Genomic DNA, 25,038 nt, shown 5'->3' with positions numbered 1-25,038 from the left:
TTTAAGGGCAACGGTCCCACACAGAGGACTCTCCCCGAGCACCTGGGGCAGGGGGGAGGCAGGAGAGATGCCCCAGAACCACCACCAGAGCTACGGGGAGTCGGGCTGCAGATGGGGAAACTGAGGCACGGGGTGCCTGGGCTGCCTCCTGCTTTGCTTTGTGGGGTCCCAAGCTGTGCTCAGGGCAGGGGGATCAAGGCACCAGTGCAGCAACAAGGACCAAGAACTGCAGGGTCCCACCACCACCAGAAGGGACCCAAGAGTCCTGGTGTCCCCCCAGCCCTGGAGGAAGGGAATGGACGCCGGGCTGTCACCCCACGGGGCAGGGCAGGACAGGGACACGGTGTCTCCCCAGCACTGCCAGCCCGCTCACACCCCCAACAATGTCCCCAGTTGGTGGCTCTGCCCTGGTTATCCCCCTTCTTCCAGGAAAACAGCACACAGGGGCTGTATGTCTGTGCACTTGCCCATGTCCCCACCGCATGCCCCGAGCCCCGGGGACCTGCTGCCGCCTCACATCCCAGCCTGGTTCCCTTGGTCTGCCGCCAAACATGAGGTCACCGAGGCAAAAGGTTGCCATATATGACATGCTGAAAAAAAAAAAAAAAAATTAACCCCAAATCCAGCAGAGAGTTGGGGAAAAAAAAAAGGGGCTGGACGGAGGCAGCGGCTGATGCCGATGCTGGGAGAGCCCTGCATGAAGGGATCAGGGCCATGCTGGGGGTCTGCACGGAGCCAGTGGCAGGACCCCATCCTACCCCAGGGTGGGGGGGACCGTGCCCAAAGCCACAGAGCTGCCCCCAAACCCTGGGCTGGTGCAAACCACAGGGTATCAACCCGAGACCCCGCTCTGCAGCACCAAGTCACATCGCTTTTCTATCCCTGGCATTTGCCTGGGGACAGGGGGGTTGGCTCCAAGCTCCCCATCCTTGCAGGATCCCCAAACCGCCCCGACCCATGGCACCGCAGCCAGCCGGGACGGGAAGCCTCGGCACAGCCAGTTTGAAGCTGCGACCGTGGCGGCAAAGCCCAAGCTGGAGCAGGCGCGCAGCCTAAAAAGGAAAGGTTCGGCCACCACAGCCAATCCAGCTGCTGGCTCTGCCGGCGCTCGGCGGCCGTGGGGAGGGTGGCCGGCAGCCCTGGGATGCTCGCAGGAACGCCAAGCATCCCATGGCATAGGCGAGGCTGGCCTGGGCTGGGATGAACATGGGACAAGGAGGGGGGCAATCCCTGGTTTGCCGTGGGATTTCAAAACTCCCGGCGCGCAGGCCGGCCCTCGGCACCTCCGTATAAGGGTAACGTTTGCGCTTTAAACCTCTCGGGCTGCTGCCGAGGATGGACAAACCCGCGACGAGACCTCAGGCAGGGATTTGGGTCTGTTCCGATCCCCAAGGCAGAGATAAGCATCGGTCCCTGCCTGCAGGAAACCCCCCAAAACATGCAACCCACGTTGTTGCGGAAAATAAACCATTCCTGCAAGGGTGGTTTCTGTTAGTGTTTAGCTCCTACCAAATTCAGTGCCCTGTTTTGCGTGATTTTAAGGTATAACAGTCACATCTGGTGCAGCTGAACAGATGGGGTGGGTTAGTGGGACACAGGCAGTAGTAGTGCATCAGCATTCATCCCGATGTACAAACTGATGACTCAGTGACTTTAAGTGAAAAAATGTGATTAAAAAGCCGCCAGCTTGGAGAACAGGGCTGGGTCTGAGGCAGAAGCTGGCCGCTGACGTGAGAAACGCAGCCCTTGTGTACGGCCACGCTGAGGTATTTGAAAAATTCTCCACGAGGGTTTATCGGTCACTGGGACAGCTTACAAACGAAGCAGTGATTTGCCACCAGCTCCTCTCCCCAGCTGGTGCTCTCTGCTCCATGCTGGGGTCAGCTCAGACCTGAGACCTTCAGGGATGGGGAGATGAGATAAATGCATTGTGATATTCACTACCGATTTGATGGAATCGTTGCTTTACAAGACAGGCTTCCGCAGCTCGTGTCCCTGTGATGCTCTGGGGGAGCCATCAGGGTGAAGAGCAGACTGCTCCATTCTGCGTAGAGCTGTGGGATGAACACCCCTACACCAAGGCTGCAAAACCCACTCCTGAGCATGGTTTAAATAAATTAGTTCCCACAAATGCCCTGAAGTCCCCTTGCTTCCCTCCCACTGCCAGGGGTAGCCTGTTTCCAAAACCGACTGCAAAACTGATGGCAGCAGCAGTTTGTCACGCACGAGTCAAGGAGGTGGCTGTTGCAAATAAACACAACCCCTAAATAAATCCATTCCCTCCCCACTCAGCCACGCTGGACCCCTCCAACCCACTGAGTTAGCTCAAAGAAAACAAGTGGCAAAAGAAACCCAGCCAAGATAATACAATCCATCTGTGTTAAACTGTACAGCAAAGAATTTTGTATGGAGAAGTACAAGGACATGACATATAGAACACGTATGTATGCATGCCAGGTGGGAAGGCAACTCCAGCCTTCTTCCCCTCCCCGCACGGCCATGTGCTGATGATCACAGCATCCTGCCAGAGGATGTGGAGATGTCGTGGATCACGCTCAGCCCTTTGAGGCCAGATGCCTTCCACCTTTCAATTTTCAATGCCAGCAGAGGCTCAGCGTGGATAGCGCAGGGAAGGAAAATTGCTGCTTGGCGTCCGACAAGAGTAATTTGGAGGAGGTCCCCGGCTGATGTACCACATAACAGCGACGTCACGGAGTTCTTGTTTTTGGCAAGGACAGACTTCATACTGCTTTGAGAATCGCAGAGGCAATCAGGGGCGGTGACCTTTGAGGACTGAAGCAGCACAAGCTGCTGGAGTCCCATCTCAGAGAGGCGATGGCCTTGCAGAGCCTTCACACAGCAGCACTGCAGCCAAGTGACCAAGAGCCTCCTCCACGGTGACACCAGCAACAAGCCAAAGCCAAGCCCTCGCCGGACAGCCCAAGGGCCGGAGTGAATCCCCCATCCAGGAAAAGGAATAAAGTAGCCAGACACCCCTCCCCAGCGCTGGAATGAAGCAGCTTGTGCAAAGCGGTGCCACATCCAGGCACCTTCTCCCCGGAAACACTGAAATAGGGGGTCCCAAAGGAGGTTGGGCCCCTTCTTACCTCACCAGGCAAAGACCTGAGTACCAGCAAGCAGGACCCGCTCCGGCTCAGCAGCAATAAACTCTTGCATGGGGGGAGAGGGGTTAGGAAGGTTTAATCTTAAACTATAGCAAAGACTCATTTACTCCAGCCAGCCGCACTGAGACCACAACAACCCAGAGAGAGAGGCAAAACAAAGCACGGATTAATTTGGGCAAGTCCCACTTTGGAAAGCACTTGAAGAGGTTTCCACACCTCATGGTTGCAGCAAATCACGGGCAACCCCCACAAGAAACTGTTCAAGCCATAGATTAGAGTATTAAACAATTGCTTCAGTGTTAGCTTCTGTCTTCGAATTTCCAGTTAGCTTTTCCCCATGCCTTGAACCTCAGCACCACTTTGCCAGCCTGACACCAGGCACTGAGGTTTGACGTGCTCTCACTGAGGTCAGGATACTGATTTCACCGCGATTATTGGGAGAGAAAGGGGAAGGATCACTACACGGTAGAAATCATCTGCTACAGGAGGAGGAAAAAATTCCCTAGGCCTGGTTTTCTGTAAGGCAAGAGGCCTATCGGAGATCCATCAGGACCACATCTCTCTCGACTACTGACACGTGATTGCAGGTCTGCAAGAGAGGGGAAGAGAAAGAGGGGACAGGGGGTTATTCAGATGTTCCCACAGCTCAGGTGAGTCCCTTCTACCTCCTGACACAACCTGCACCCAGCGTCCTTCGCAGAACAGCCCTCTCTGACCAGGAACTAGTGCCCTGCCCGATGCCACACAGAGACCATAGCAGGACACAAATACAAATCTCTCTCTCTCTCTCTCTCTCTCAAATACAAGCCTTTGCTGCTGCGTTGACCTGTTTCTGCAGAGAAGTGCTCTGCATCACAGCTCCAACACACGCTAACAAGTTAGAAAGCTTTTGCATCTCAACTCTAGGAAGAGACAAGGCCCTGCCAGGCTGACCGTTCTGTCCTGGGTCACAGCCTAGCACCTCCACACAGATATAAATTCAAGTGAAGTGTCCAGTACGCAACTCAGGGTCCTACAGCCCCCGCTGCCTCGTGGTGTGACTTACAGTGAAGAGAGGGGGGTCTTTGGAGTGCGGGTGGAATCCTTTCTGCCGGCAGGAAGATATCTCCTCCAGGCCATGCTCTGTCAGCTTGAAAAACCCCGTCCTAGAGCAAATAAACACAAGCTCTGTGTAGCTCAAGCCTCTGCAAATAGAAGCACCTCCTTCTGTGTCTGAAGGAGCAGCTTGAGTCTGCTCGTTTCGAGCGAGAGCAGAGATGCATGTTGTGGGACGCTCCTCTGCCTGGGACACTCCTCTCCCTGGGACACTCCTCTCCCCAGCTCTGCGGCTGCAGACTGGTCCCCTTTCACGGGTGGGCAACCATGGCCCAGATACGACCCCCCTGAACCAGCTGAGAAGAGTTGTCGAATCACACATGCTCTTCCAGCCTCTTTTGGTAAAACTTTCATTGTGTGACTTGACATTTTATTCCACACCAGGAATCCAAGAGAGAAAAGGTCGTGGTAAACAGCCCTTTGATACCTTCTGAAGAGGCTAGAAGCCCCTTTTGGTTGGGCAGCACAGGCAGAGGGAAAGGCCTTACCTACCCCACATCCATACTTACTCCTGGTATTTCGGAGAACACACAATAGCGATGGACTCTGGCAACATCATCTGGTAGGAGCAGTGCGTGTGCAGGTCAACGCTGGAGAGGAAGGCTGTCTGCGTCGGGTGAGTCTGAAACGCAAAGGAACATAAAGGAAAGGAGGTTACAGCAGGGTGGGAGGACTAGTCCAAACGGACCGCGTCTGCCAAGAGAAGGTTGTAACAGAGAAGAGACACGGCTTCTCGGATGGCACAGAGGACATGCTTGCACACTGAAAATGGTTTTGGATCGCCCCAAAACTTCTGCTCCTCTTTTCCATTTGGAGTAAGTACAGGAGGAGCTCTATATTTCTGGCCATATCCCACAGAAAGTCACACTTTAAGGCACAACACTGTCCTTGCTTTCACGCATGCGTCCCTGCAGGGCACTTCATGTGTTTCTGAAGTGCAGCTACTCCTGGGCCACAGCATCACCCGGCACATAACATACTGCCAAGGCACTTCAAGATATCACATTCCACCATGACGGCCAAGGGTTGTAGATCACAGACAACCACCACCTTACTCAACTCTGGCTGACAGATAGATTTCACAGCCTAATGCTTGCTGAAAAGTCTTTCCCCTTTTGCTTGTTCGGTTTTTGTTGCCAAGACCAGCAGAAAGGTCAAAGGGATTCTTGTGGGTCCCTGGATATTGCAGGGCCGTCACTGAAGAGTTAACACCAAAGCAGACGCCCCGCACATATCAGGCACATACAGCAGGCATTTATTTGTCAAAGCCTGCGAGGCAGCTGCTGCTTTCGAGAGATTACTCAGCAGCACCAAACATTTTGCTTGGCACCGATCCGACTGCCAAAGGCTCCACGGGGACAGGCAGCAGGGCAGCGCTGAAGCCAGCGGAGGAATCTGCAACTGGCACATCCTGCGGCAGAGCAGCACACAGCTGTCTGCAAAAAGCAACGCTACTACGGGGACGCATCACGGGAGAGGCCCTGCGCTGACAGCAGGAGCTCGGGATGCCCCAACAGTGCCTCTGGAGTCAGCTTTTAGCCGGATGAAACATGAACTTCATGCCCAATATCCCACTCTGAAAGGGCCTGATGCTTTAGAAAGGGACCCAAACTTAAAACAGGCCTGGATTTCTCCAGCAGTGTGAGTAGTGACTGAGACTGCACCAGAGGGAGAAATCCAACTGGAGGATGCTGCCTGCTCCATGCCACCTCCTCCAGTAAATTCTCCTCTGCCAGCCCTGCTCCATGCACCCCTTTCCCTCCTGGCTGAATGCAAGGCCAGTTGGGACATGAAACAGGAACGAGAGACTCACATGGATCCAGCCTAGTGTAACAAGGCCGTGCTGATCCTGGATCATGAAGAGCTCCTCCTCATTCTCCGTGTTGCAATAATCGGGGCCTCCGTACTGCTTGGGAACGATGACATGGGTTATCGTGAACTCATTCCTCATCTGCAAGGCAGCACAGGGAGGCTGTTACCCACTGGACACCCCCAAGCAGGAAACACTGCTGCCGCCCACTGGTGCGAAGGTAATTTCCTAAGCTTTGGGAACACGGTACTTCTGTATTCATCACACAGGGGCCCAGCCAGGGGAACAGCAGGTCTGGAAACAAGCCCGTGGATGCATCTACTGTCCATTTACAAGTCACAGAAATGTTAACTGCAACTTACTGACAAAGGAGTCATAGGATTTTCTGAGTCTGAGCATGACCCATGGCTTTCTATTTCATTTTCCCTTCCATGCAGAGCACCCACAATTGCTCAGAGAAGTCCTGGACACCCACCAAAGTAAATCTCTCCACTCACTAGGAGATGATGCCTCATAATCAAATAATCACCACGTGTCTGGAAGCAGCTGGATTGCAGAAAGTTGCTACATCAAACAACTTCATTTCAAAGCAAACTTCTGCAAGCAAAGCAGCCCGAATCAGGGGAGACAGGCTGGAGCTGCCAATAGAAACCTGCACACACAAAGTCTTTGGGGGAGAACTAACTGTTTCCTGTTGGTGTTTGCACAGCCTTTGTCTTGGTGAGGGTCCTAGTTCATAGCTGGGACACCTCAGTCCTGCTGGTACCAAAAAGACAAGTCACCGGAGCTGCCTGTCACCGGCAACGCAGGAGTGCTTGAAGCAGGTACCCAGGGAGAGTCTTCAACAGGAGAGAGGAAACTGAACACCCATAGGGACTTGGTGGCCAGCATCTCATTCAGTGTGAGGAAATCCTAACATAAAAGGGAGGAAAAGGAGAGCCACATCGTCCCTAACGCTCACATGAAACCCTAGTCTTCAGTGAAACTGCATTACAGCCTTCCACGGCAAAAATCAGGGTCCTCTAGCCATTTTCAAAGCTATTGCACACCTTGACAGAAGGCCCCTGTGCCACTTCCAGAGTCTTAATTAGGATTACCACCTTACCAGCTTACCGCAGAGGATCCCACACGTCTCCACACCCCGGACTGTGTTGGCATCAGCCAGCTGGAGGAATTTCTGGCAGAGCTCCCTAGGAACGATGACCTGGCGAAGGACATCCATACTTGCATCTGTGGGGAGAATGGGCAATGACAGCTGGGGACGCTGTAGAAATGTTCCTTCAGGTCAGTATCTGAAGGGACTGAGAAAATTCAGCCTGGAAACATTAACTGCTCTAATGTCTACCCTTACAACAGCAGTCCCAGGTAAATGAAGTCACTGTGACACTTCATAAAGGACACTCACTACCTCTTTCAAAACAGGGACACGTAGAGAGAAAGAGACCTTTAGCAATGTGTCAAAATCCAAGTATTTTGTTAAAGAAAATGAACCACACTTACAAAATGTCATTTAAAGTAAGATGTGTCACTGGGAAAGAACCAGTCACTTGTAAGTGTCCGAATCAGTATTTTGGAACCATATTTGGCAGAAGAGGAGAACTTGGTCAGCCTAGCCAGGAACTAAACCCCAATCTCCAACAAGTGTTTGGATCTAGGAAACCCAAATAGGCTGTAGACTCTAGATCAGCAGAGAGACTGGGCCGAAGAAGTGGGGGGCGATTCCCAAGAAGAGACAGTTCTCCCCAGCTCTGCAAACCTTTACTGGACAACGGGGAGAACATCCAGTGACTTGGAAGGCCAAACCCCTAGAAGGGACGGAGCCATGATCAGATACTTCCAAGAGCCTCCCAGTCAAATCAGCTCCTCGGCTGTGTTTGGCTCAGCCCCAGCAAGGGAGAAGGGTGCACTGAGAGGTACTAACTGTTTTCCGTGCTCCCCAAAGCACTAGGTTTCAAAGATCTGTCCACAACAGGAGGTTTGGATGAGACAGTCCCCGCTGATGGACTTGCAGGGTGAACTGGAGAGACGGGAACCTTTGGGATTAAATCAGTTGGGGGCTTTTCCACACCAGGGATGAGGGGTCCGTCCAGAGACTCGGGACTTGGCTCTGGCTTTCCAAATTCCTGCACTATCCTTAGACGTTCCTTCTCCAGCTCCTGTCGTCGAATCATCTCCTCGAAGGCATGGAACTGCTCTTGCTCTGCCTGCTGCTGCTTCATCAGGGCTACCCGATTTCTCTCTTCTTCCAGCTGCTGCTGCAAAGCCAAATTGCGTGCAAATTCTTCTTCCTCCTCCTTCTGCAAGGAGAAATACGCCAAGGGACATCAGCAGACAGGGGAATGCTAGCCTGAGGCAGAATACGAAGCCTATGCACTGCAGACCCTGAGCAATCCCAGACTACTTCTAGGTAGGTAACCAGCAAACAGCACTCCCTGAAAGGAAGCTTCAGCTTGCAAAACAGAGATCTGCGCTTCCATCAGGAGAGCCAGCTAGACCAGGGCTGTAAAACTGCTGCCTTACCCTCCCTCTTCCACAGAAATACAATTCCAGGTTGATTTCCCTCTATCCTATCTCTAAAATTGCATTCCTCCGCAGCAAAACTGACTGCAGAGTTTTCTGCTTTGCCCACAGAACCCCAGATCCTTGCCCATGCTGTTACCAGCCACCTGCTGAGCTTCTGGATCATAAGACCTCATGTTGGGACAAAGAGAAAAAACAACCAAACAACAGTCCCAGCTCAGGCTGCCTCCAGGATGCACAATGAAAAAGAGACGCAGGGATGCCTATGACAGATTCACCTACATAATGGCAGCAGAGACATGATCGGGTCAGCCCTGTGCTGCAGGTGATGAGGCTGGACCCTGCAAGCAGGGGCTACCCAGACTTCACATTTCGGAGCACCCAGGGAGCCCTGGAGACCTGCCCTCTTCCAAACCCTTTGTGGCTGAGGGTCTTCTGGGGAGCACAGACCTCCAGTCTCCTCTCACTCACCTTCTGCTCCTTGTACTTAGCATAGTCCTTGGCGTACCTCTTTAATAGCTCCTTCTTGAGCTCTTCAGCTCTGGGGAAGGCTACTTCTTTCAGTTTCTGAAGGGAGGAAACAGAGTCCTAAGAGTGTGATAGCCCCAAGGCAAGAAAAACAAGACCTGAACAGATGCAAGAATCAACGGACATGTAGCACCCAGAGATTACAAACCATCTGCTTGTTCGCGGGGCAGGAAGGGCTGAGCAGCTCCACCACCACGTGTGGACAGGCTGCAGACAGGAACGTTGTAGCCGGGTGGCACAGACAGCACTGCCAACAACACTGAGCAAGAGCTTAGGCAGCGTTGTCCTTTGCTCTTCTGGTCAATGTTGAGCAGAGGAGCAGTAGCTTCTTCTGGCTGTGAGCAACCTCCAAGGACCCCCTGGCAAATCCCTTGAGGACCACCACATCAAGCACCCAGCCACCATGGAAAAGCCACACAGTCTTTAAAAAGCAGGGGGTTTAACAAGAAAGAAAGGACACCCCAGTACTCAACAGAAAGTAAATTGGACAACCATAGCCAGCCCAGCGCAAGTACAATGGGATAAGAAGAACCCAAACCATAACTCCCAAGGGCAGGATTGCCTGGTCAAGCCAAGGCTTCTCAGCACTTGTGTGGATCACTCATCCCAGAGCCACGAAAACCCAAGGTCGATGACCCCAAAACATTTCTGACAGCAGCCGTTAAAGAGTTGGCAATGTTACTACTTACTTTCATTGTCTCCCTCTTTTCGGGTATGACAGCAGTTTTGTAATCACGGTGCTGTGGCAGCTTCTCAATGAAGAGCCTGTAAACACAAGAGAGAAACTGCATTGCTGAATCACTGCAGAAAGGGACAAACACAAGACAGTAAGTGGCACATTGGGGGTACAGATCATTCCCCTCCAGCACTGTCCCCTTGCTCCCCCACCTTCCTGGGCCCTGTGTTCCCCACAATCAGGACAGTTGTCTGCCTTTCTGCAGGAAACCCTCCATCATACAACTGCCTTCTGAGCTCTTCATGGCACACGAGATCTCGTTCAGTCCCAGGGGAGCACCTTGCACAGGAGATTTTTCTTCCACCTGGACTTTGGAGACTATCCTCAGGGATAAATACATTTGTTTTGAACAGAAACATTAATAAGCTAGTCTAAAACAAAAAGGATGCTGGCAGTGATTCAGGAAGGTCCTTGGGCACCTGCCTACACCTCTGTGAGCATCCAAAGGGATTACACACAAGCTCAAGGACTTGGCTGACTCAGTGCTCACACTGTCCTTCTGTATGGGGGAACAGTTTGTGCAAGAGATGGGGAAATTAACTCAGACCTTGAAAAGAGAAAACTAAAAGCTAAAAGCTAAGCTAAAAGCAAGTTCACAACACCCCCAGCTGCTGCAACAGGAGCCTTTTGGCTTTGTGGCCTGACCACCCCAGAAGGTCAGGGCAATATTTCAGGCAGCAGGGCTATTTCTGTGCAGAATTCTGGGAGGGAAATCAAGACTGAGCTCAACATCGCCCCGCTCCCAGCATGACTACAAACAGGTTAATCTTCAGCTTCTCTACAAACGGGATAACTGTTCACCCCTTCCAGGGAGCTCTGCAGGACACAGTGGTGAAGATACAGAGAAAGAATACTGCAAGCACTAGAACAAGGAAAAAAGCCCACAGACATGGGGCAATTCACTCTGGCTCAGCTCTATGAGGTTCCCCAGTCTTGAGGCATCCCCGAGTTACCTCTGCAAACAAGTCCCTAGAGGCACACTAGCTGACTGCATACCCAGGGTGAGCTGACAGCGATCTTAGCTGGGTCCTTGTTTCCTGCAAGTGGAGCTGTGCTCGCTCTGAGTGTCCACAAAGCCTGTGGGCCTAACGCAAAAAACCCTGCCCTCCTTCGTGGCTCTTTGCTACATCGCTTCAGCCTCTGAAGGAGGATGCTCTCCAGCTCCTTTAGAGAGCAGCCTCCTGACCAGGCATGAGGAATAAGGGTAGTGAGGACTAGACTGTGCCCCAGGGAGCAGCACAAACAAACCAAGCAGAGCCAAGTGGGAAAAACTCGTGGGGGACAGAGCAAGAACTCTCTTCACTCTGAGAAGCATCTGTGTGTGCAGTAAATAAACTCAGCTGCTTCAAAACCTCAGTCCTCTGGGAAAAAGAAGGAGTTTTTGCAACGCCAAATGCTCCTGGTTGCCACGGAGAGTGTGAGGATGCTCTCGCCAGAGACTGCAGGATCAGCATAACCACATCACAGCCTAGAGCCACGGAGAAGCCGTTGCACCATCCGAAACACCCAGCAAGGTCCCTGCTCCTGGCTGGTTGTTGCGAAGTAGGTCACTGTGTCGAGGAGACAAAACAAGGCTGTGATCATTGCCAACAGCCAGCAGATTAAAATGGAAGGGATTAACTAAGAAGGATTAAAAGCAGATGCTGGCCTGGGGAGGATGGAAAAACCAGCAGAGGTACCTGGGTTTCCACAAGTCAGGAAGGGGGGAAAAAGTGGGCAGCAGGATGAGAGGAGGACTCAGGCAGCCAGAGAAAAACTCTGGGGCAAGACCAGGCAGTGGCAGGCTGGGGATGGAGGCAGAGGAAGGGCAGGAACGGTTCACATTTCCTATCGACAGCCCAGCTGAGGCTTGGCAAGACTGAAAGCTGCGGCTCCCATCACCAGGGGTTTTGGGCTTGTTCAAACCTCCGCCTGCTCCCAAGTCCACTATGAGCAGCAGCTGTTTGGCACCGAGCAGCCACATCACAGGCTATTTTTAAGCACTGCTACAGCACGCACGCCAACCGGCGTCTCTCAAGTCCCTTGCAACACCCCACACAAACCCCTGGAGCCAATCCTAGCAGCTCACAGCCACGCAGGCAAACGAGGAGCCCGAACACCACAGAAAATTCAAGTCTTACTTTTTTTTATTTCATTTGTCTCTAGCAAAATCAAACCTCATGTGCCTAATAGCGGTTCAAATAAAACATCCACTCAGATCAATGCAGAAGAAGCTGTTCAAGAAGACAAGCAAGCAGATGTCTTACAAGGTGACAAGACACATGCGTTAGAAGTCCAGCCTGGTTATACTTAGAGACACGCATGCCGTCCTCTTGCCCCCTAAGAGGAGGGCTGGGCAGTGAGCTTCATTTCTGGATGGGAAACAGAGGTGCTGTGCAGCCAAACGACCTGCACGAGATCGAGCAGGTGGCTGGAGGCCAAGCAGGGAAGTGGCTGCCTCAATGAGAAGCTCATTGCAGATCTGTCTTGATATTGTTGAGGGCTAACTAGAAATTCATTATTAGGAAACAGGATGTACTTAATAGACAGACAGGTAGATTGTAGGAGTGTAGCCTGATACATGTTGTTTGTATATTAAAAGTTTAACTATAAATAGGACGTCTTTTGAAATGTCAGTAATAATTGATTTTGGATTATTTGATTTAAACCAACCAAGGACACTATGGAAACAGTGGACAACATACCTGTCCTTTCTACGAACTAGCCTCATTATAATACTATAAATCACAGCCCCTACTGTGGGAGCCTCCTCTGATTAAGAGGACCCTACTCTCTCAGTATGCTCTGTAAAGAGCTGTCTGTAAAGTACCTGTCTTGTTATCAAATTAAGAATGTATATTAACATATACCAATCAGGTAGCAAAAAGGCTACGTATTGGATTACGTATGTTATGTTTGTACTGTATAAAAAGGGCTGTTGGTAGAAATCTCGTGTGCCTGATTTGTGGGAAACCACCGAGCACCCAGGCTTGCGCAAATCTGAAATAAATAATCACTGTCTCTCCCGAGTGTGTGATTATTGGCCTATTGCACACCAGGCAAAGAATCCGCTTTTCGGACAACAATATTACCCCATATCTAGACAAGATTGTCTCAAAACTGATGGCTCTCCAAATCAGGCACCACAACACAGATCTCACCGTGTAATTCAGGCCTTCAGATCGGCCTTGGGGAGTGCTGTGTAGGGAAATAAAGAGAAATCCCGCTGCCTAAAGCCACACAGACCACACCCACTCCCAAGGACGATATGCTCACTCCCACCAAACACAGCAAGCTAAGAGCCTCTCCTGTACTTCTCAGGGCTGGAGTCCTCCCCTTCCCCAAGGCACAGCCTGATGCAGAAACCGCCTGCACTAGGCCACACACTCCAGCAGGGAGCTGGGCTCTGAGAAAGGACAGCCACAGCACTCACTGCAGATGTGGGCTGAAGCACCGGGGGAAGAATTCGGGTCCTGTTTCTAGAAAGGGGAGAGCAGAGCAAGTCCCGTGAGAGGCTCCAATTACCAGCGTCCCGCTCTTGCCTTCTGCATCACGCCCTTGGGGAAGGACATCTAGAAAACACTTCAGCAAGCCTACCACTTGAGCTACAGCTTCACATCTTCATTTAAAGAAATGAGATAGTGACATTAAGTCCGTATCTTTGGCCAACCCAGGGCAGAAGCTCATTTTCATCAGCACTGGAGAAATCACACCACTAAGGGAAAGTTTTTTCACCTTCCTGACAGCCCAGCAGCCAGGCTAATGTAAATGCCAGGAGCATTTGAAAGCTGCTGGAGAGAAAATACACCAGCACCCATCATTGCTATAATGAAACAGCAAAGGTGCTTTTAGGTCATTTGTTTAGTTATAGAGTTTCTCCTTTGGCCACGGCTACGTAACCAGCCTGGAAACCTTCCCGAGGGTTTTACACTTCCCAGCTCCCTGTGCAGCCTCCCAGGGCGCTCGCTACGATGCCCATAAAAGCTCAGGAAGTGCAAGGCGGGAAGAAAAGCTAATCAGAGAAAAATGCATTGGATTTAAGGGGCAGGAACCCTGCATGGGGACAGGGAAGGAAAATGCCCACAGAGATGCCAACTACATTCTGGATAAGTGCGTAGCATGGGCACAGCAGAGGCCATATCAGAGTGGCACCGGGTGAAAGCAGGAGGGACAGGCTTTTGGCCAAAAAACCTACAGGAACAGGACACTCTGTGCCATTGGTATATTTTCTGAGGATCACAGTTTTCACCCTTTAAACACAGACAGGCAGAGCTACAGAGAGGCACATGTTCACTCTGCTCATACTCTGGGCTGCTCAGACATGATCCAGACCTGATGCCAGGTCATCGCGTTAGCACGGCGTACGCTCCAGCTTGGCAGCCACAGCAGTGGGGTTTCAGACCCAAGATGGCTCATTTCTGGCCAGCTGCAGAGATGATGGCAAGAATACGTGGCTCGGCACTTGTCTACACAGAATGTAGAACCTACAGCTAGAGACCTGGCAGTAAAACACCAAACAGGGCCCTGGCTGGGTTTATATATGATCTGGGGCTTTCTAGAAGGGTGCTCAGTACCCAAGAAGCTCACTAGTTGATTGGGATCAGGTTCTTTGGACCCAGAACTCCTCCCCACGTCCCTCCTGAGAGGGCTTGGGGGGGGGCGTGGGGATTATATTCTTTCCGAGATGTAAAACTAAACCTTCAACTGGTCCCTGCACCTGAAGGAGGAATTCACTGCCTGCTGTAAAGGGCTGTAGTAACTTAAGTGTAAAGCAGGCTTCTCCTCCAAAGCCGGTTTATTAGAGAAACTACCAACCAGCCTAGATCCTTTCCAGGCAGATACTCAATACTGAGATCCTTGACCACAGGTTCTTGCCAATCCATATGGTGTCATGGCCAACCTAGCGATGAGTGAGGCCAACCTAGCCACTCTGCAGTGATAAAACAGCAGGAAGCTTCAACATACAGGGAGCCAAAACCTCCCTCCTGCTGACAGGAGTCTCCACTAGCAGAGGGACAGAGGAGTACCTGATCAGCCTGGTTTCAAAGGGAACTTTTACAAACCTCCTGCAAAGAGGGGAGCAGCATTTGTGGGCTCATACCTCACATCTTTACGACATCTCCTGGTCAGTCTAACCAGCTGTATCCTCACCTCTGCCGTAACCAAAATTCAAAAGGAGCAGAGCTCTGGACAGAACCCAGTTCTTCCAGCTCAGCAAGGCCTCATGGTGTTTAGACACACTCAAAATATGCAACACCAAACCCACAACCCCTCGTATCAACACGGGTTACTTGCAAACGAAGCAATGCTGCTCTTACGTGATGTATTTGTTGTACAAAATAAAGGCATGCTCGATATTGCCTTCCTCCGAGTAAATGGTCGCCATGCGGAGGATTTCCACTCCGGAGCGGTAGTAGCGTCGTGGCGGGACATCCTCGTTCACTTCCACGGCACTTCCCACCTGGATCAGTCTTCGGACTCGCTCCTCCGGTGGGAGGTCAATGTCAGCGTGGTCGGGCATAACAACACACATCAAAGCTGCCGCGAGGCTGACGAACTCTGTGGTAGGAGGAAAGTCAAGTGCATCAAAACAGCATAAACCAGGTAACTCGTTCAGTTTCCTTAGGACTGTCTTCTCTCAATAGAAATCACCCCCCCTCAGCAGAAAAGCATATAATACATGGGCCGAGTTAGGTCCTCAGGGAGGAATCTGGGAGAAGCACAGCTCTTTTTGGGCACAGTGCTTAGATATTTACTTTTATGACCTGAAAGGCAGCCACAAATTCAAGATCAGTTCTTGGTAATTGATTTCAAGCTAGGGTCTGACCCATCCAAATCCTACCCAAAGTAGCGTTTCCTTCCCAATTTTCTCTCCACACAACAAAACTGGTGCCTGTCACTAGTTTGGGGGGAGAATGCCAAAGCATTTCATTCATACTTGAGCAGAAGCGGCTTTACACGGGGTTTCAACACTGCAGCATTCACCGTTCTGCTTACACAGCAGTGAGGAGGGAGCTGAAGGCCATCCTTCCAGCCGCTGCTGCTCAGCAGATCCATCCCTACCCAACAAGCTCGATCCCAAATTGCGCTCGCCCGGGCAGAGCTGCAATCCCTTTTCTCCCCTGTGCTGCGGGAGGCACACCCGTCACCCCAGGAATGCACCTCAACCTGATCTGTGCTCCTGCTTCCCGCTTGGCTTCGACAAACCCCTTTTCACCCACAGCCCCACAGCACAAGCCGATAAATTCAAAGCTGAGGAAGCGCTGAGACTGTTTGAAGGGCAGTGAGCCCAGAAACCCTCCGCAACGCTCTTCCCCTACACCAAAAGCATTTTTTCCCTGGAAAAGAAACCCCAGACCAGCTTAAGGGTTAAACTCCCTATGAAATCACAGTGCTGAATCCAGAGAACCTCGCAAGCCTTCCAGCAATGTGACTGCCCCATGCACAACGTCAAGATTTACTACGGCTCCTTCCTAAATGGAGGAAAGGTCCCGAGCTGAGCTAAGCACTGCCTGAGGATCCCAAGCAGTGAAGGAGTTGCCTTTTTGGGGTTACCTCGGAGCAGAAGCCCCTTTTTAAGGCAGGCAGGCCCATGTTTCTCAGCCTGTGTCCTGGAAGGGCCTCCACAGGCCTCTTGCCCTAAATAAGGGCTGTGAGATTCGGTCCTGCCAGAGGCTGCCGTGCCAAAGCGCTCACTTATGGGGTGCGACAGAGCCTCAGCTCAGAGTGGGCTTCAGCTTCTCCTCCTCCCTGGTGCTTCTACTGGGGGCGTGGGTTCAATTGTTCCCCCAAGCCAGAGCTCTCAGTCACCTCCCCAAACCAAAGCCCCCCTGCCAAGTTCCACAGTCCTTCTGCCCCAAGAGAGAATACGCACCGTTCACACACTGTAACTCCTCATGCCCCCAACCCAGAGGTCTTCCTCTAATTCCCACGGCACCCCTCAAGATAAAGGAAGTGCCCAAACCACCGCCCCCCCCGCGCTGCTAGCCCCCAAACTACAGAGCCCCCCAGCCATTGCCCACTAAGAGAGGAAGACCACCCCCCCCACCACCCCAAATCAGAGCCCTCCAGGACTCCCACAGCCCTTCTCCTGCAAGGCAAAGTAGAGGAGCCCCCCAGGACTGCCTGTCCCTCCTACAGCAGCCTCCCCCTGCCCTTCCCCTCTAAAAACGCATAGAGGATCCCCCAACCAAAGCCCCCACGGGCTCTCAGCCCCCCACAACAGAACAAGGGGAGCCCCAAACCGGCTCCCCCTTCCTAAGGTGAAAGACACCCACACCCAGAGCCCCGCTGACCGGAGCCCCACGAAGGGAACCCCGATACGAGACCGCCGCCCCCGAACCGGAGCTCGCCGGGCCTGGCCCCCCAGGAGAGTAAGGGACCTCCCCGACCGGCGCCGGCCCCCCCAGGCCCTGGCCCCTCAAGCGAGGACGGCAGCGCCCGCAGCCCCAGCGCCCGGGCCCGGCCCTGACCTGCCGCCGGGAGGGCGCCGCCACCCGCCGCCGGCCCCTCAGCGCTTCCGGGTTGTTGCCGAAACGCCGACACCCCCCGCCCCCCTCCGCCCTGTGAGCAGCCAATCAGGAGCCGCCGCAACATCCGGGCACCCCACAGCCCCCCCCCGCTTCCGCCCGGCCCAGAGCCCGCTTCCTTTCCCTGAGCCGGGCCTCATGACGTCAGAGACCGCCCCTGAACCTTAAAGGGGCAGCTCCCTTCCCGGCTACCCCGAAAACACCCGTTCTCACCCCAAAACGGTCCGGGCGCGAGGCCAGAGTCCACCACCCAACACCCCTCCGCTCGGATCCCGCAGGCCCGTCCGGGGGAAACACCCACTCCACAACCGGGGCCCCACCTCCCCGCACCGCCGGAGGGTGCTTCAGCAGAAGTGGGTGAAAACGACAACAATTAAAAAAAAAAAAAAAAGTCATCTATTTTCAGGCCAAATACTATTTCTTGTTTTGTATTGAGGAAATCAAGGAAAAGCCCTTTTTGCTGAAGGTTAAAGGGATGCTCCTGAGGATGTTTCTTTAGGGTAATTCCAGCTCTGTTTGGGTCCATGTTTATTCTCCGCATCCCTCAAGGAGCGGAGCGATGACTCTGGTACAATATAGGATTAAAAACATTTCTGCGAGGTTTGTAAAAGTAGCGGCGGGGGGGAGAAAACATTATAAAAAGATAGAGCTGTGTTAAGATTAAGAACACCTGCGTTTGCAGTTCCCGGCTGCTGGTGGAGGTTACAGCGAAGCCGCTCGTTCAAGTGGCAAGAGACCCATGGCGCAGCTCCTCCGGGGCGAGGACGCAGCCCTCGGACGGGCTTTCGTCACGTACAACATTCCCTACGCCGTCACAACAGGTTTCTTACGCCGGCGCCTGCGTTTCCTGGCCACTTGCACCTCCTGGGGCGGGCAGAGCTGGGGGCTCTGGGGGGGAAAGCAGAGTCCATTGCGCCGCTTGTTAGCCGGCAACGAAACCTGACAGTTTCTCGCTGCCAAACCGCACGGCCGCCTTCGCTCCATCTCCCCGTGCTCGTCTGCCAGCTCCTGGTGTTCCGCCTGCGCCTTGGGACCTCGCTTGCGGTTCTTCTTGGCGCTGCTGGAGTTTCTGGAAGAAAATTCGGGAGTCAGTGCCAGGAGAAGTCAGGGCCCCATTCAGTCTCTCCGTACGCGGAGCCCGAAAGGGGTGGCTGTGAATCTCCTTGGCCCCTCCGGATTTACCCGGTCCCTTTTCCTTCAGCCTGAACGATGTGACACCCAGGAGGAATGCCCAGCTAGCAGCTCGTTTCCTACATGCTGATTTCTTACAGTAAGGGAAGTTTTCAGCAGGAAACATTTTGCATGCTCCTGAAGAGCGGGGCTGAAGGAGCCACTGCTCCGCCAGAATCATAGAATTGTCAAGGTTGGAAAAGACCCTTAAGATCATCGAGTCCAACCGTCAACCTATCACTGCCAAGTCCATCACTAAACCATGTCCTCAAGCACCGTATCTATCCGTTCTTTAAATACCTCCAGGGATGGGGACTCAACCACTTCCCTGGGCAGCCTGTGCCAGGGCCTGACAGCCCTTTCAGTGAAGAAGTTTTCCCTAATATCCAACCTAAACCTCCCCTGGCGCAGCTTGAGGCCGTTTCCTCTCATCCTATCGCTTGTTCCTGTGGAGAAGAGACCAACCCCCACCTCGCTACAGCCTCCTTTCAGGTAGTTGTAGAGAGCGATAAGGTCTCCCCTCAGCCTCCTCTTCTCCAGACTAAACAACCCCAGCTCCCCCAGCCGCTCCTCACCAGCCTTGTGCTCCAGACCCTTCACCAGCTTCGTTGCCCTTCTCTGGCCACGCTCCAGCACCTCCATGTCCTTCTTGTAGTGAGGGGCCCAACACTGAACACAGCACTCGAGGTGCGGCCTCACCAGTGCCCAGTACAGGGGCACTGTCACCTCCCTGGTCCTGCTGGCCACACTATTCCTGATACAAGCCAGGATGCCATTGGCCCTCTTGGCCACCTGAGCACACTGCTGGCTCATGTTCAGGTGGCTGTGAACCAACACCCCCAGGTCCTTTTCCACCAGGCAGCTCTCCAGCCACTCCTCCCCAAGCCTGTAGCGTTGCATGGGGTTGTTGTGACCCAAGTGCAGGACTTGTTGAACCTGCCATTGGCTACCACACATCTGCTCTTGAGATGGTTTCAGGGCTCCCCCACAGCCAGGAGCTGCCAGAGGTTATCTCCCATCTTGACGTGCGCCCCAGGGCAAGAGGAAGCTCTTTACCTGCATTCGCCATTCCCCTGCCGTCCCTTCTGAGATGGGAGGAGCCTAGGAAGAGAAAGAGAGTTCCCCTTCACTCTCAGGGAAGAGCTGCCTCACTTGGCACCCCATTCAAAGTCCTCCTGTCCCTGAAATCTCTCGGGCAGCTTGAGAACCTTTCAGCCCCACTGGGAACTAGAGCCAACACCGTCAGTAGTATTCCACATCTGCAGGCACATGTGGGTTATTCCAAGGCAAAGAGCTTTGCTGCTGTAGACACAAGGAACACTTTGACGTTGATATGTAGGCTCTAGACCAGTTTCAGGGAGGCTTTTTTCCCCCATTGCAGAGCTGGCAAGGCAACGGGCACTCTCTTGTGTGAGTTGCGGCTTGTACAAACCCAAGTTTAAGTTTCTTAAAAATGAGAAAGCAGCTCTTTTTGTTCCATTTGCTCAGCTGTACGGCACGCACAGAGGCAAGAAGCAAAAACCTACCTAGGCGCTGCTAAGGGGGATTGGTTCGAACAATGCTGATGATGTTTGGCCGTCTGCTTTTTCGTTTTTGGTGTAGCGATGGCTTTTTCTCTGAAGGGGCCTGAGCTTGAATTCTTTAGTCCGCAGCTCCTTAAAAAGAATTCTGTATGTCTTGACTGTGTCTGCAAACCATTCATCAAGTGACAACAGCTCTTTTACACTCTAAACCCCCACCCCTTTGCACCACTGCTCCCAAAAAAAGGAAGGGCAGCAGGCCTGTGGAGATCTTTAAACCCAGTCCTCCCAACTGCCCACCTTCCTCCTTACCCACTGGCCCATTCTACCTCCCTTCCTAGGAGCTAGTCACATTTAACATCCGTTGTTTGACAGCAGCTCTCTCTGGGCACATGCACTTGCTCACGCACACAAAAAGACTTACTTTTTTACAGATCTCTTCTGAAGATCTTGGATATAGTTGGTTCTCTCTATAGGATGCCCTCGAGCCCTGTTGAACACTGGAGAGAGACAGGTCTGAGTTAAAACAACGCTCTGTACAAGTCATCTTTGGGGCTGCAGAGCACTTAAACTCTTTAGAAGGATTTTAACCCTTTAACCAACACTTCCAAACTCAGGTCACGTAGGGTGATTCCACTCAGCGTACCGCCCTTCGCACGACAGCCCGTGACAAGGCAGACACGCAGGCAGAGCTGCAGCGCGGCACTACCCGACCAGCACTTAGTGCCCCCCAGGTTCACTCAACCCTGGTTTGCTCCACAGTCGGGCCATGAACTTAATTCCTTCTTTCCAATTCCTTTGCAGAACCCCCAACACATCTCCTCCTCCAGCTCCCATTCTACACGACAGGAAAACACACACACGTACAGCTAAAACAGTTACCTCCCTGCAGTAGCTCAAACCTTTTGACCATCTAAAACCACGAGCCCATGATAAACATTTTGCATCAGAACACAAAGAACATACACATACGTACACTCTATTGCAGTATTTGGCTCCATGCCTTCAACGTCAATCAGGTACCTGAACAGATCAGCAAGAAAGCTCTAATTACACAATTAACTATGGAAACATTGACAGGTTAGCGATGATTCAAAAAGAAAGAACTGGGAAGTTTTTAGAACTTCTGTTTACATGCCAGAATGGAATATCAGCATTTGATCTGCTGAAATTTGGGATAAAAAGTGCCCCCTAAAAACAACCCATTGAAGCTGAACGGCTTTAAAGCACTGCAAGTCTGGGATCACGCAGGTCACTTGACTCTTATTTTACTGGTGCAACACTATTTCCTCCTGGAGCAACAAGAAGCTGGCAAGGCCACCACTTCACTCAGTTTGACCAAGGACAACTCACCTACAAACCAGGTAGCCAGTTCTGTTTAAGCCATGCGTGCAATGAACTCCGATGAGTTTATCTGTAACCCAAAGCAATGAGGTTATATTTAAGTGCCTGTTCTCCAAAACCGAACCAGAAGAAGCCCATTTGCATTCATTCTCCAACAGTGACACCAGTGTAAATAAACAGAAATGACCACACAACAACATCACCCTATTTATGTCTAATTAGCGCCACTGATTCAGCTCATTAGCTCATTTAATTCTGTGAGCTCATCTGCATGGTCACACAGCTCACTGCAGGGAAGATGTATTTAAAAGCTTCACAAAAAGCCACGCTGCATTTCCTGAGCACTAACAGCTTGCTGTTTACACTGGAACCAAAAAGCAATCAGTATTTACAGAGAGTCTAGAGATGCAGCCTCAAACTCAATTAAAGCTCAACTCACTGGCAAATTTTCAGAGCGTCAGCATGAATTCCTTTACCATAACAAACTGATATTCTTGCCTTGACATTCACGTGCCAAGAGAAGGAAAAGAAATTCATGCTGTTCATTAAAACGTCACTGGCCTCCAAGTCTGCAGTGCCCTTCCCAATAACAGCAACGTAAGGGAAATCCACATTTACCGTTGTCTTTGTTGTCTCTCAAGAACTTTTTTACAATGCATTTAAATTGAAAAATGGTGTGCTTATTTGGTATTTCATGTCCCATTGTCAAGATCTTTGAGTAGCAGAGTGTGGCTGGAAGCTCCTACAAGAAAGTAAGTCAATAATTTCCAGAAAAAGCACAAGGATTCTTATCAGTTAGACAATGATAGACAATAAACCAGAAGAAGCCGAGCTTTTCAACTAAGCCCAAAAGAGCAGCAACACAGTTTTAGGTAAGAAAACTTCTGCTTCACCCCCTTGTCCCCTCCCCCCTTTTTTTTTTTCCTATGACATACGACCCATATTCCAGAGCAGCCTATTTGCATTTTTATTTCTTGTGCCTTCCTCTTTCCTCCCTGGGGAACATGAAGCACATGCAGAGCATGGAACACCTTTCCAAGCAAGTACCCGCACATTTGATACCACAAGCCAAAGCTGGCTGTAATCAGCTCTTCACTCAGGAGGGCCTATAAAGAAAAAGATCTGGGGTATCCCAAAACGTGTGCTGGTTGGTACAAAGAGGAGCTGCACAATGCGGGTTGAACACCCCGGGCCTGTACTTTATCGAGGACGAAGACCCCACCCCAACGGGCCTGCAACGCTTCACCTCATGCCCCTGAAAGAGGATTCGAGTGCCTCACACTTTTTAAAGTAATCCTTTTGCAAGAAACATCTTCCACTTTATCAGCAATATCAGGGCTCACACAGACCTTCACTTCCCCAACAGTAAGACCAAGACTGACCTCTGGCCCGTAGTAGCGAGTTGTGTACGTCAGGTCAATGATCAAGCCCAGTTCTTCCTTCTGCTCTTTGATTTTCTTAATGAGGTCATGAGGCGAAAATCTCTCCTCTGGATGAAGGTTCCGATCAAAGCTCTGAGAGGAAATAATGTTTAAGACCAGACATTAAACTCGGGTGCATTGTGACTGGTGGGAAGAGGTTCATGCTCCAGAACCTTCCAAAGATCATCCCTTCAAAGAGAAACACGCAGGCAAGGAGCAAAGGCAGACGGACACACAAGTTACACCAAGCCAAATCAGAACGCGCTCAGGCCCTCACTGTTTTGGGACTTTTCAGCTGAGGGTTTCCAGGAGTGATTGAAGACTTTATACTGTGGCGGAACACTGTAGCATGACAAATGTGCCCAGAAACTGAAGTTTTTGTTTGGCGAAAGCTACAAAATAGGCCTTCAGCTCAAACAGAGGTGAACAAATGGCACTGCTCCCTGCCACGAGCTCCGCGACCACCACAAATGTAATGCAGTGCTTGCTTCAGGCGTAACCGCTGCACTCAAACCACTCCGGAGCAGAGCTCACCCCAGCACACAGCGGCAAGGTCCTCCAGGCACAGCCCTGCAGCCAGTGGTGCCGCCACACCAACCCCTCACAGACTCTGCTCCCAAAATTCGGGTCTGGCGCTGCATTCATTGGGCTGCACGGACTCCAGGCACCTGGCAGCGCCAACGAGGGATGACCACAGCATCCCTCCTGCCCCAAGAGAGCTGGCCCGGACAGACCTCCTTGTATCCGGGGTGCCCGGGCAGGGCTGCTGACACCCAGAAAGCTGCCAACAACCCCCAGAAGCTGCTCCCGGTCACCCCCACGGTGCGAAGGCCACCACGATCCCATCACACTCTCTGACTGGTCAAATGGCAGTGAGCACGCTGCGCTCCTCTCTCCCCTGGTTTATAACCCGCTTACCAAAAATAAACAACAAAATGACCTATTCACGCCCTTCCTCATTTTTTTTTGGAGGAATTCACTCATTGATTCTCTGTAAAGCGACACTTGCCCGCAGCCGTTTTCTGCCCCGAATGGGCCCAGGGCGTCAGTGGGCGCTTACCTTCTTCAGGGGGACCTTGAAGGCGATGAAGCGGGTGCCCGGCATCCTCCTGCCCAGCGGGACGTAGTCGGTCCACCTAAACCCCGCAGCACAGAGACATTCAACCGCTGACACGGGGAACCGGCCCTGCGCTACCCCCCACCCGGGGACCCTCAAAACTCCCCAGGCCCGGGGACCCTCACTCCCCCACCCTACGACGCCCCCCAGGCTTTAAGCTCCGGCTCCCCGCTGCCCCAGCCCTGCGATACGTTGAATGGAACGGGCCAGCGCCACCGGTGTCATGGCCCGGCCGGGCCCCGCGGCTTCCGGCAGCAGCGGGCCGCACGCCCCCGCTGCGCCCCGGGGCAGCCCCCGGGAGGCCCCAGGCCGGGAGGAAGCCGCGGAGCTGCGTGGGGAGAAGGCGGGGAAGACACACTGACCGCTGCGGTACGCGGGAGGCCCCTCTGCCCACCATGATGGCGATGGCGATGGCGGGGCGATGGCGCCGGCACCAGACCCGTCGAGGGCCACTTCCGCTTCCGGTGCCTTGACCCCGCGCGGCCGCCGTCCGCGCCGGCGAAGTCGCGCTGAGGCCCCGCCCCCAGGGGCAACGCCCCCTGGGTGGTGACGTCTGGTGCCGTGGCGCCGCCTAGCGGTTACAAACGGGTACAACAGCCCCGGGACCTGCATCGCCATCACCGCCCCAGCACCGACACCACCGCCCGGCACCGGCATCATCGCCCCAGCACTGACATCACCGCCCAGCACCGACATCATTGCCCAGCATCGCCATCACTGCCCGGCACCACCATCATCACCCAGTACCGACATCACCGCCCAGCACCGACATCACTGCCCCAGTACTGGCATCACTGCCCAGCACCGACATCACCGCCCGGCACCGGCATCACCACCCGGTGTCGACATCACCGCCCAACACCGACATCATTGCCCCAGTACCGACATCACCGCCCGGCACCGACAGCACCGCCTGGCACTGGCATCACCACCCCAGCACCGACATCACCACCCAGCACCGACATCATTGCCCCAGTACTGACACCATCGCCCCCGTACCGACATCACCGCCCGGCACTGGCATCACCACCCCAGCACCGACATCATTGCCCCAGCACTGACATCACCGCCCAGCACCGACATCATTGCCCAGCATCGCCATCACTGCCCGGCACCACCATCATCACCCAGTACCGACATCACC

General features: G+C 52.8%; 2 protein-coding genes across 10 annotated transcripts; both read right to left on the bottom strand.

Annotated features, from left to right (window-relative positions):
* Nucleotides 1–17: 17 nt before the first annotated feature.
* LOC309602686 (STAM-binding protein-like) lies at nucleotides 18–18,088 on the bottom strand. 9 transcript variants are annotated; one of them, XR_014230694.1, is made up of 11 exons: nucleotides 17,266–17,528; nucleotides 15,112–15,352; nucleotides 9,768–9,843; nucleotides 9,022–9,138; nucleotides 7,952–8,327; nucleotides 7,136–7,260; nucleotides 6,034–6,171; nucleotides 4,730–4,842; nucleotides 4,171–4,270; nucleotides 1,945–3,714; nucleotides 18–590 (listed from the first exon to the last, which is right to left on the bottom strand). XR_014230694.1 is itself a non-coding variant. In XM_082336470.1 (10 exons), exons 2-10 carry the CDS (start codon nucleotides 15,324–15,326, stop codon nucleotides 3,658–3,660), a joined length of 1,317 nt encoding a protein of 438 aa, XP_082192596.1. In that variant the 5' UTR covers nucleotides 15,327–15,352; nucleotides 17,993–18,075; the 3' UTR covers nucleotides 1,502–3,657. The 9 variants fall into 9 exon arrangements, 8 of the variants coding, with proteins under 8 accessions (XP_082192597.1, XP_082192596.1, XP_082192595.1 ...); XM_082336470.1 differs by lacking the exons at nucleotides 18–590; nucleotides 17,266–17,528 and adding an exon at nucleotides 17,993–18,075 and having other exon boundaries at nucleotides 1,502–3,714; XM_082336469.1 differs by lacking the exons at nucleotides 18–590; nucleotides 17,266–17,528 and adding an exon at nucleotides 17,536–17,674 and having other exon boundaries at nucleotides 1,502–3,714.
* Nucleotides 18,089–18,126: 38 nt separating this feature from the next.
* LOC309602687 (RNA/RNP complex-1-interacting phosphatase-like) lies at nucleotides 18,127–24,354 on the bottom strand (the record flags this gene model as incomplete). Its single annotated transcript, XM_082336472.1, has 10 exons — nucleotides 24,257–24,354; nucleotides 23,838–23,913; nucleotides 22,739–22,870; nucleotides 21,975–22,098; nucleotides 21,366–21,426; nucleotides 20,989–21,035; nucleotides 20,437–20,512; nucleotides 20,019–20,147; nucleotides 19,549–19,593; nucleotides 18,127–18,391 (listed from the first exon to the last, which is right to left on the bottom strand). The coding sequence occupies exons 1-10, from the start codon at nucleotides 24,289–24,291 to the stop codon at nucleotides 18,127–18,129; spliced, it is 990 nt and encodes a 329-aa protein (XP_082192598.1). The 5' UTR covers nucleotides 24,292–24,354.
* Between the last annotated feature and the right edge of the window lie 684 nt (nucleotides 24,355–25,038).

The sequence above is a fragment of the Platalea leucorodia genome (genome assembly GCF_965183815.1).
Source record: "Platalea leucorodia genome assembly, chromosome: Z".
NCBI lineage: Eukaryota > Metazoa > Chordata > Aves > Pelecaniformes > Threskiornithidae > Platalea > Platalea leucorodia.
This window is presented reverse-complemented; position numbering and strand designations above follow the sequence as displayed.

Bases quoted from the DNA above. Each gene is read 5' to 3' on its own strand.
- LOC309602686 (XM_082336464.1), bottom strand. From the start codon at position 17,389: ATGTTGCGGCGGCTCCTGATTGGCTGCTCACAGGGCGGAGGGGGGCGG. The intron at 9,844-15,111 runs GTAAGAGCAGCA...TTGTGTTTACAG, and splicing joins TTGTACAACAAATACATCAC to GCTCTTCATTGAGAAGCTGC. The intron at 8,328-9,021 runs GTGAGTGAGAGG...TTCTCCTTGCAG, and splicing joins CTAAGTACAAGGAGCAGAAG to AAGGAGGAGGAAGAAGAATT.